General features: G+C 43.1%; 1 protein-coding gene across 1 annotated transcript; it reads right to left on the bottom strand.

Annotated features, from left to right (window-relative positions):
* Nucleotides 1–220: 220 nt before the first annotated feature.
* Nucleotides 221–11,684, bottom strand: COPS8 (COP9 signalosome subunit 8). Its single transcript, XM_065880914.1, has 8 exons — nt 11,607–11,684; nt 10,474–10,544; nt 9,342–9,390; nt 8,007–8,139; nt 4,681–4,788; nt 2,494–2,556; nt 1,027–1,074; nt 221–300 (listed from the first exon to the last, which is right to left on the bottom strand). The coding sequence occupies exons 1-8, from the start codon at nt 11,682–11,684 to the stop codon at nt 221–223; spliced, it is 630 nt and encodes a 209-aa protein (XP_065736986.1).
* Between the last annotated feature and the right edge of the window lie 252 nt (nt 11,685–11,936).

Raw genomic sequence — 11,936 nt, 5'->3', positions numbered from 1 at the left:
CTGTCAAATATTACAAAATGAGAATTGTTTCAACAACCATTCAGCATGTTTAAGGACAAAATATATATAATATATTTTATATTATATACGTATTTTATCACATACTCAGTAAGGAACGCTCAGGTGCTTAATCCATCCAATAAAACTGAAAATAAAAATTTTACATTTTTCTGTCAGTATTCAGGATGCTGAAGGTGGATCTTGAACTCAGAATGATAAGTCAGTTTTCGAGGAAAGCCACATAATCGGTGAGTCTGGCTAACTGCTGTTCATTGGGGATGGGTGGAACGGGGGCAGGCTCTGTGCGTTGGAGACAGAAACACACTCAAGTCAGACACCAGGGTCACAAATCTTTGGTACTGCCACCCCCGCCCTCCAATGTCTTTAATTTAACAATACGGAAACTTTCTTAGCTTTGCCTTCATCTTGGACATTTAAAAGAAACAAGCCAAGAAGCGTCAATTTTTATGAGTAGTTTTCCCAAACTGGGAGTAAAGGCATGTCTGGCTTTGCTGTTACTGAAGTTTTCCATGCGAAGGTTAAAAATACTTTTAACAGGTAATCCGTCTACCAAGGGAACATAGCCCTTCTTGGAAAGACCCTCCCCACATGACATTTACTTCCATAATCACCTAGTGCTAGCCACATGCCAGGCACTCCTCTAGACTACTCAATTGTCAGTGAACAAAAAACCCACAAAGGACTCCATCCCCCCAAAGTTTACTTCTAACTTTTAAGCTACTACGTGTCAGCCTGGGGCTGCGTCTGTGTCAGTGCTGGTGAGATGCTCGATCACACCTCCTCTACAGGACATCCTGCGGCCAGGCCAGAGGGGATCACTACCTCCAGGTAAGCTACAGAGGGGAGTCCACACGTTCACGGTTGTAACCGGATGTACTATTATAAATACCAAGTTAGGATTTCATCCCTTTGTTTATAAGATTAGAGCTAAGAAAAATAAATACTACAACAGCAAACAAGAAAAACGATGAAACAATTTTTAAATGAGCATATGAAAATACATACCTGTAAAGGGAATAAACCTGTTAAAGGAAACATCCAGGGCTCCTGCAACTAAATAAAATGTAGAGCCCAATTTACAGAAGTCATCGTAAAGAACCTTCACATAGAACGTCATTTTTTTTTTTTTTTTTTTTTTTTTTTTTGCGGTACGCGGGCCTCTCACTGCTGTGGCCTCTCCCGTTGCGGAGCACAGGCTCCGGACGCGCAGGCTCAGCGGCCACGGCTCATGGGCCCAGCCGCTACGCGGCATGTGGGATCTTCCCGGACCGGGGCACGAACCCGCGTCCCCTGCATCGGCAGGCGGACTCTCAACCACCGCGCCACCAGGGAAGCCCAGAACATGTCATTTTTAATGCAGTGGTGTTCAGACAGAGACAACAGTTACGCTCTATTTTATTACATTGCTTTTTACTGCAGCAGCCTTCTCTCCCCATCTAGACTGACAGGGCCCCCTCTCATCACTCCTCTGCACCCTCGCAGGTCCGAGCACATGGAGATTTGTGCACCACTTTACTGTGCGGTCAACAATGTCTAACAACAGGGGTTCAGAGCAGACGGAAGGAACTCTGGGATGAGGCAGATCAGAAGGTTTATGGATGTGGGCACTGAGGCCAGCTCTAAGGACAGGCAGGAAAGGCCACTCCTGGTAAGCAGGAGGGAGTGGAGCCTTCTTGCAGGAAGGAACGTGGCTCATTTCAGAGAGGAAGGCCGAGGGACCAGGAATTCAGGTGGAGACAACGAGGACAGGCCAAATCATTTAAGGCCTGTAAAGGCCAGAGACCTTAATTTTGTGAAAGCTAAAGCCACTGAAAATCTTGTTTAGGAGAAGAGTCTATGTGTCTACAGCATGAGGAGAAAAGGGGAATTTCTGAATATTTTAAATATCTTTTTAAAAGGCAAAAGATATTAAGAATAAGCAGTTAGAAATGGCCCCATAAATAAAAGAACAAGAGATTAATACTTATTAAAAATTAAGTTGTAATAAAGATTATGAAACACTCACATAAAATAGTTTATGTATGAAATACATTAAAAAAAAATTAAGGTAAAACAGGTGACTTTTTTTTTTTTTTTTTTTTTTTTGCAGTGTGCGGGCCTCTCACTGTTGTGGCCTCTCCCATTGAGGAGCACAGGCTCCGGACGCGCAGGCTCAGCGGCCATGGCTCACGGGCCCAGCCGCTCCACGGCATGTGGGATCTTCCTGGACCGGGGCATGAACCTGTGTCCCCTGCATAGGCAGGCGGACTCTCAACCACTGCGCCACCAGGGGAGCCCCTTAAAGCCCTTAAAGTGACCTTTAAGATCCTTTCTACCCTACGTGTCCATCCTATATCTGAACTTAACATGAGTTACTCTCATTTTGTTAGTATAGCAGAATTTTATGTCAGATTATTCAAATTCAATGCCTGAAAAACTTCAGTGATCTTACAAGAGCTCAGTGCTGCAAGACGGACGAAGAGCTCCACCTACCTGGCTTTCTGGGCATGACCATCCTCGTGGCGGAGTCGGCCTGCCATCCTTGTTCTAGGATACCTAAAAATGTGTATTTAACACAGAAATGAATTTAAAAAACCAAAAACTTTTCATTTACAAGATTCACAATCTGTCAATGACACTACTTGTACGGGAGACCTGACGTGTGTAGATTAACCTGTAATGTGTATTTTTTAACTAGAAGGGTATACTAGAGACAGCATTCTCATGGGAACTTATTTTTGAAATATTTCTGAAACGTCTATGATTTTATTCTATCAGGCTGCTATAATCACTAACAGATGATTAGTTTTCTATAATATATATATATATATATATATTATAGTATTAACCTGATCAAACCTTATTAAAGACAGACATAAGGAAGACTTATTTAGTATTTTCTATAATCATTACATCAGTAATGACAAAGACGATGGTGATAATAAAAACAACAGCATACATACACAACACAGAAGGCTGGCCAATAGGTGCTGTGCTAGGTGCTTTTACAGGGATCACTTTATGTAATCACCACAACTCTGCAGAGGGGACACAGCACCATAATTGAACAGACGTGGAAAAGGAAGTTTAGAGAATTCCAGTAAATTGCCTTAGGTCACGTAGCTAGCATGGGGAAGGGTACCAGGATTCACACTCAGTCAGTTAAGAGTATGGACTCTGGGATATACTATTTATTAGATAATAAATGATGGATCAATTTCAAAATAGTCAAAACAAATAAATGTTTGTATTAGTAAGTAACAGTATGATTTACTGTAAGAACGTTCATTAACCTGCCGTCTATGCGTCTAGAACTGTGCTAGGCCTTGGAAATTTATAATCTGTGGTGCTTAGTGGAGCTCATATTTTGACTGGAGAATCCAACACATCCATCATCGTAAAACAATGCCACGAGGCACATGCAGTATTAATATTCTACAGCAACCTAGCGAGGGGAGGGGACAGTTTGGGCATGACCTGAAAAATGAAAATGCAAAAGCACATCTGGAAACCAGTGGCTAAGAGTGGGGTGCAAGCACCCAGGTTACTGTTAAGAAATGGTGAGGGAAAAGTTGGGCTGAAAAGGGATACTGGGATGAGACCGCCTTCACCACGGAAGGGTGAAACAGGGATTTCTAAATGCGAGCTCCAGACCAACTAAAACTTCCTTCCCTGAGAAAACCCGCCAACCAAGCCCCCACCTCGTGCTGATTTTCAAAGGAAGAGAAATAATTTAAAGACGTTACAAAGTTTAAGCTCAGAATTATGAATATAGTGTTGCCCACCTGGCACACTTAGAAGCAAATTATGTGCACATGCTTTATTTTCTTGCATCTCACATTTTCTACCACTTGTAACAACTATGCTGTAACCTGGGGCTCAGATGTGGGAATGTTATCGAATGCTTGACTCTGTACCCCCATTCGCTACCTTTCTCTTCCAGTAACTCACTGTTCTCACCACCTTCCTTTTCCCTCCCACTCTTAGTTAACAGCAGCTCTAATTTTTCCTTCCTGGCATCAACTTGGAGGGCTCACTATCACTTAGTAGGGCTTAGGAGTTGATCAAAGGTCTTAGAGATAAAAGTAGAAAATATTCAGGGGTCAGACCATGGGTACCATGATAAGAAATAACTACAGGAACATTAAAGAGGTTCCATAAGTTAAGAGCTAGAATAATCACATGCAACAAGGGTACATCTCGAAGACACAGTCAAATGTTAATTTCATAAAAATGGCCAAGTATTCCTTTACAACGCTCCTGTTCTAAGACATCTCTAACTGGTGCCTGTCTTTGGCAAAAAGTGCTTTAGTAAACACAAACCCGAAATTTCTCATCCACACGCAGGAGTCAAAAAAACTCTATGAACCGAAAAGTCTTCTTTAACTCACATGGTGGCGAAATCTGATGTGAAGCCCCAAGCCTTTTCTGTGCACTCCTCCCTGGCGCCAGCTGTGTGCGGGCCTGCCCTCTGTGCGGGCCTGCAGAACCACGACGGGCTCGGCCACACGGCGCTGGTCGCTGCGGTTTGTGCAGTGCAGGTCTGCTATCACCTTTCTAAAGAACACACACAACCTGAACTCCAAAACACATCCTGTTCCAATGGTTTCAGATAAGGGACCGTGGACCTATAATTTACACTTCCGTTTTTCTTGCAAGTAAAAAGTAAGCCCCAAATACCTTTCACAGCCTCTTCCACGGGAAGTCCAACAAAGGCTGCGAAATCGTCGGCGATGATGGAGGTATATGCCTGAGAGACCAGGGCGAAGGCTCGCCTCCGGGTGGCATCTATTGTGGGAGGGGAGGTTTGGCAAACAGTGAACCACAAGAGCTGGCATTTTTTGAAACACACAATTAAATTATTACAGCACTGTCCTTGTCCAAATTTGATAAGCCAGACTACATCAGCCTAAATTTCTGTGTTTACAGATACAGCTGTAGGCGCCTAACATGTAAGAGGGGCTCAAATATTGCTGAATAAACACATGCACTTCCTCTTAGGTCAAAAACTCTCAGGTGACAATAAAAATTACAGAGATGGAAAAAAGTTAATATACACAAGACTCCAGCTCTAAGAAAATTTCATTTAAATTTGGGATGTGCTGGGGATGTATATTTCAAAATTTTTCTTTTATCTCACTTACAAAAACTAGAAAGAATGGAGCAGAAATTACCTAGTCCCATAATTAGCTGTCCTTTCTCATCAGGGCCTCTGCTATAGGACCACACCTGGGAGTTGCAGAGCAAACCTTGTAACTAGAGCACCTTCCTAACTTTCAAGTCTACTCTGAACTCTTGACGTCATCAGGTGCAAATCCTGAATGACTGAGCCTCACAGAAAGGGGCTGCCAGCAATTCCAGCAACAAAACCTCCTCCCTGGAGACCACATGTGGGATTTCCGCCCCCCAGGCTTAAATTTCCACAGTAAATAATTCAGGAATGAAGCAGAGACAATAACCAAATGGTAGAAAGTGGAGCCCAGCGGGCCTGTCTTCCCGCCCACTGCTCCTTGAGTAACACCAAGCATCCTCCACCTGCCTTCAACATGCTTAGCAAGTATTCAGGGTTTTACTTTCCACACTTAACAGGCAAGTATACACGTACAAGATAGCCCTGCAACGTAAGAAAATCCGCTCTCCACTCCTGGGACACCGCCTAACAGCCACATCGATCCCCGGAGACACACTTCGCTCCAAAGTGGCCTGCTGGCGCTCAGAGAGGAGCCTTACACCTTCTCATCCCTGCGGCGTTGGGTTTATGCGGCTGTGTGGTCTGAACCGCCCTCCTCTCTTCTAGTCCCAGGTCTGTTTATAAACTCTCCCTGTGGCACTGGCGTCACTGCGATCTCCGCCCTTCTCTGAACTCACAGTAACGTTTACTTATTGAACAAACAATCTCTTACCACCTATGGTGTACGCTCCACCCCTCCCCACCCCATCGTCTCAACTACATCCCGAAGTTCTCTGCAGGAGGGCTTTTACACCTTTATATCCCCCGAGGGGCCCAGCATCTCTAAGGAAGTATGTGCTGTACACAGGCTTGTGGAAGGTCTCACCAGGACCCAAGGGGGCCCGACCCCAGCCCTAGGCTTTGTGCTCCCATCTGCCTGAAAAATCGCGGGCAGTCAATCACCTTGCGTCATTTCTCACTGAGGCTGACCCCCTCCCCAGCTTTCACTGAGCCACTGTTTGCTCCTCTTCCAATTCCTTCCTTCTTGCTACCAACTCTCAGCAAACGACCTTAAATCAGACTTCTAATACAGCTTAGAGATGAAGGAACTTTTTCTGTTCAAGGCTACAGACATTCAGTGGAAAAGAACCGAGAGCAACAACGAAAGAGGCAAATACAAGGGTGCACCGAAAACTACACTCATTTGGCAAGCTTACCATATTGTAGAAACATTCACTTTAGTTCAAGTACTCTGGTCAGATTTTCAGATTTGAAAAAGATGGGGAACAGAACAAGAATAGAATGTGAATGAAAGAGAAAAACAGAATGGAGAGAAGAGAAACATACAAGGGGAGGCACGGCAGACTGACAAGGAAAGCAGAAATCAAGGCTAAGTGATCCACAGCACCAGTTAGACACTCGGGCGGCTTTTAACCTCTCAGCACGAATGAATCTGACATCTGCATTCTCACCAGTCACTATGTGGCCCGGGAGATCTGAGCCGTGTAACCTCAGGAGGGCACGCGTTACAACGACAAGCTGGAAGGTGGCGTCGGCTGAGCTCGCCCCTAATATTGCTGACAATTCATCCTGGGACAGTCCTGGGGAGGCCCTAAGAGAATGCTCATCCTTTTGTTCAACAGATACTTAAATGTGCCTATTATCTACCGGGAACTGCCAACTGCCGGCACTGGAGACACAAGGGAAGGTGAGCTTGCCGTCCTTCCCAACCCATCTCTGCCCTTAAATTCCAGGGCGGACGGCCACCCAGGCCTGAGGCACCTGGGCTCCCTTACTCCGTGAATGGGATTCTGCAGGGCAGGGAGTGTATTTCCTCGGCCCCCTCCCTGTCTTGCTCTGGCTGAAGCTCTGTATTCCCTGCTCCTCAGGGCTTATGCGACGCAGTTAAGGCTGCCTCCAGTGCGGAGATCCAAAGCTGCCCCCACTGCGCCGGCGCAGCAGTGACCTCACACGCCTCCCTCCCACCGCGGCCGGCCCCGTGCCCCTGCTCACTTCCCCCACGCTGAAAGGAAGCGCCTCCTGTCTCCTCGCTCTCACTGCTCTGCTTCACCACGCCAAGAACCAGGTGCACCTCAGAAGCAACCTTCCCCTCCTGCCCCTGAAAAGCTGACATGCCCTGCCAGAGTGATGAGCGATTCTCAAGAACTTCTGCTCACTGATTCCTCCAGAGCAGAAGGGCGGACAGTGAGGGCAGGTAGTGGCCAGAGAAACAAGGTAACAAGAAGTGAGGGTATAACAACATATAAGAGGGAGAACCAAGAGACTGGAAGCAAATGCTGGGGGTGGGAGAATGCAAAGAGAGAAGCACGGGGGAGTTTTGTTGCAGGATCAGTGCTATGTCGCACCAGACTTGCAATCTTTCAGCGTGATTAAAAAAAGTCTGAGCATCTGCGTACTGAAATGATTAATCACAAATCCAGAAGCTGGAGACAACCCCATCAAATGCTGAGGTCCACAGAGTCCAAAGCAGTCTCTACTTTCAAACATGCGGGCTCGAAATCTTATCCAACTCATGACCTGGACTTATTAGAATATTACATTTCATTTCAGTAGCAAAAAAAACACCTCTTACTGACAAGCAACTTCACTTCTAGAATTAAATTAATAGACAGTGAGGTCCTCAGTTGCCGACATAAACTCAAGCAACGTGAAATCAAAGCATGATTACAGCAAATCTAAAAAAGACTTCTGAAAACCCTACTCACTTAGCAGAGCGTACCTATTTTCACACACATCATCGACTTACTTCAACACCCCGGCACCTTAGGGGAACAGGTCTAGTCTGACTTAATTCTGAGCCACAAAGAAACACTACCTCTAAGTGCCTCCATGATTGGCTGGACCGTCTCAGACCACGGGTGAGCGCCGATGGTGGTATAGATCCCGGGGAAATCTCTCTGCCAGATTCTTTGTCCTACCGACCAAATGCCCCCAAGTTCAGAATTTGCCTGCAATAAATATCATTGCCTCATTTGAAGATATTCACTCCGCACATATACCAACAAATGTATCTTAAAACATAATTCAACATTTCTTTTAAGAGGTGTAATTACTTTTTCAGCCCAACCACTATCAAAAAGGTTTTCAAATGTTTTGAACAGTACTGTAGAATTTACTTGCACGTTTTATTATAACAGAAAATTAAGGCATGAGAAATTAGTCCAACAATATTTCACAAATAAGTTTAGGAATTAGTTATCTGAAACATTGTTTTCTGAAGATTTACATTTATTTACATTTCATATATACTTATGTATAGTATACAGAACATGTGCTAATCCACATATACATGTACATAAAATACACACAACTATTCTTAGGGCAAAAATAGTAGCAAAATGGCTAATAATATAGACTCCCAATCTAAGACGTCATAAAATGTAGCCTAAGGATAAAGTTCCCACTAATATCACTGAAATATCATCTAATTTACAGCTTTATTTTAAACCAATAAAGCTGGAGGAACATTCCAAACTTACTTAATAGAATGTGGAAGAAAGAGAGAGAGTATAAATGCTAATCTGACCTGCTGCTGAACAGCAATACTGAACAAAGGGATTCAGGTGAATTCCCATTAATGCTCTGTGATGTACAGAAAACTCACTTCACATTTATGCTAGACACAGTGAATCACCTGAAATTAAAATTTTACTTCATTCCATCTTGGAAGAAACTTTTAAGTGAGTTCATCTATTCTCACACGAAAAACAAGAAATCCAAAATCCTAATTAGCAAAAATCTTAATGCTCTGAATAATTATTATTTTTAGAGTGTTCTTGTAAATAATACCAGTCGCAAAATAAATACCATTGTAGGAAACTGCACAGATCAGTTAAAAAAAAAAACCTAACAAACAAAACCCAAACTTCTACCTAAACTGACCCAGTTGTTTATTGCGTAAATTGACACTTCTACAAAGTGTCTTAAGAAACCTGATCGGCAGGAGCTGAGCACAGATTTCTGTACCACCCAAGGGAAATTACAATTTCTGATGAGAGGAATCTGTAGATCTATTCTTAAACCTTAACACCAGTTTAATAACTATTTCTGTGATCCACATGAAAAAGAAAACAGAAACTTTTAAGAGATTGCTTTTTAAATGAATGTCATTACGATATTAAAGTAATAAGGTATATTGAAGACTACTTACAGATTTTATAGCAGGTGGTATTCTTTTCCAAAGATATCTTGCATTATTCCTAATTTACACCCCCCCAAGAAAGAATAAGCAATTTTAAAAAATCACCTCCGTAAATGTTTAGAATTCTAGATCCCAGAAGCACACTTTAAAATACTCTATAAAATACAGAGTGAAATTCACATAATGAGTTTATCCAGGGGAAGTAACAGTGGTTTTCCAGAGAAAAGACATGAAATATTTTTTCCAAAGTAATGTTTTACCATTTTTAGTGAGTTTTTTAATTAATAATACAGATCTTAAATTGAGGCAACACTACAAAGCCTTAAATAGAACTGCCTAAATAATTTATTCATATATAAAATAAACAAATTCATACACTTTCAGGGTCCTGGCATTCCCTGACAATATACACAGTACACAATGCTTTTCTCCTTATCATGACCCCTCGTCCTACTAGTGGATATAGAGCCACCAAAACTTCAAGGTAGTTCTCTTTTTTTTTTAAAGAGTTCACAAGCCTGAATGACATCAAGCATATGACATAATGAAAATCTCGGTTTAGTTTAAAAGGTATGAAATGAAAAGGTTTAGAAGAATTTAGAACAAAATTTAACAGTAACCATCAGTGGGTTGCAGAACTACAAGGGACTCTTTTTGCACAGCTATACTTTCTGACTTTTCTTCAATGAACGCGAATTAGGAAAAATTAAAAAACAAAAACCTTTCAAGAACTGTCATACATGTTAGTAACAAACTCCTCTTAGTCTTCTCAATCTTCCCTTTCAGTTTCTCTCAGTCTCAATAGAGACTGGGAAGTTAAGTAAACAGAGGTCATAAAAGACAGGTTTTATAACAAGAGAATAAAGAAAAGATCAATAGATTTAAAGGAATTTACTGACAATGCAGTTTCTCCTAACAAACTGGAATGTTTTTTACAAGGTATATGTAAAACAGGTGTATTTAAAAATAACTCAGACTAATCATAATTTCTTAAGTCATGATTCAATATACGAAATAAACATATTAAGTATTACACTAAAAAGCACAGCTCCTTGTGCCTATGCTTTAGTGTTGGTACTTCAAGGCAAGAATAACTTCTTGAGGAAAACGCTTCTCTTAGCTTTAGGTAAAAGGTACTCACATGTCATTATAAAGCAGATATAAAGCTAGAAGCTGACCATACACTGGGGGTGTAGCAATTCCTCCTGGAGCCTGTAAGACCAAAAAACAAAAGAAAAAATACCTCATTTATTCTTATACTTTTATATTTTTAGAAGTGTTTTCTTAACTCATCTAAAAAGTAAGTATATTTTATAGTACTTACTATTACAGATGGAGAAACAGCTTAGAGAAGTATCACAAACTAAAAACCCAGAGTATTAAGTTTAGATCTGTCATCAGATGTGATTTCTCCCCCTCTGGGCCTCTGTGTCTTCATACGCACAAGAGTATTTAAATGGGATCCCTTTTCCAGTTCTCAAATTCTTATTTAAATAGCCTCACTATTATAGGACGTATTTCCAACAGATTCCTAACGCAATATGATTCTGCCCATTATACCGAATATGTTAAATAGCTACATAAATGAGTAATAAAGAGAAAAACATCACAGCTGAGTTACAAAGACACTACTCCCCTCATTCAATTTTAATTCATTCAAGAGACATCTACTAAGTGTCTGTTAGTGAGCGGCTGCTTCTTCGCAGTTGCCTCCTTTGGTTAACTAGCTTTTTAGATCAATGCTATAAATGTCTTTAAGGGCCTTTCTAAGAAAAAACAAACAAACCCTTAATTACTTTAGTAGTTGCATGATATAACCTTCACCTGCCCTACTGAAAACAAACGGTAAGCTTCAGTGATCACAGGAGACTAAGGGCTTTCCGAATTAATAAAAGGTTACAAGTTACATCTTCTTGGTCTGTGTGTAGGCCTGCACAAACGTCTTTAATAATATACATATTCTCCACCTCTCCCCACAATGGGGAGGAAAGAGATTTAGTTTAATACGAGAAGCATAAAGGATGTTAGGAGCAAAGATGCACAGCGTTTTCGGGCTCACTAGCTGAAGACAAACAACAGAAAGCTCCGAGCGAGTTGGGGGAGGCCAGGCCTGGATGCTTAGCCTTCGGAGCAGGCCCCGGCGGCCCAGACTCCACACGCCCAGCTCCCGCGCCCGCAAGGGGCCGGCCCCAAGCCCCGTGGGCCCCAGGCCCCGTTACCCTGGAGACCGGCGCGGCCCGAAGCCACGAGCGACCCCACGAGGCGAGTGGCTACCTCGAGTTCCTGGTTCTCGCACTGATCCAGCAACTTTCTGAAACTAAAGGAACTTTCCGCCATCACCGCCACTGGCATTTTCCCGGCCGGTCCCGCCACCGAACCTCCCCGCCGAGCCGGACCTCAGACTGTCCCTCGGGGCGTCGCGCCCGCGATGACGTAAAAGCCGACGGTGCGCCGAGCGCCCATGCGCAGGCGCCTCGTTGGTTCCGCCGCGTCAGCAGACATCCCTGCGGTCGGGAGGGTATGCCGCCGCTCTGGCCGGCGCTCTCGGTGCTCTGGAGGAGTGGCCCGGCCTCCAAGGCAGCCAGTCGCTTTAAGAGCGTGCAG

This window comes from Phocoena phocoena, chromosome 7 (genome assembly GCF_963924675.1).
Source record: "Phocoena phocoena chromosome 7, mPhoPho1.1, whole genome shotgun sequence".
Lineage (NCBI taxonomy): Eukaryota > Metazoa > Chordata > Mammalia > Artiodactyla > Phocoenidae > Phocoena > Phocoena phocoena.
The sequence above is the reverse complement of the archived record's forward strand: the minus strand, read 5'-3'. Positions and strand labels throughout refer to the sequence as shown.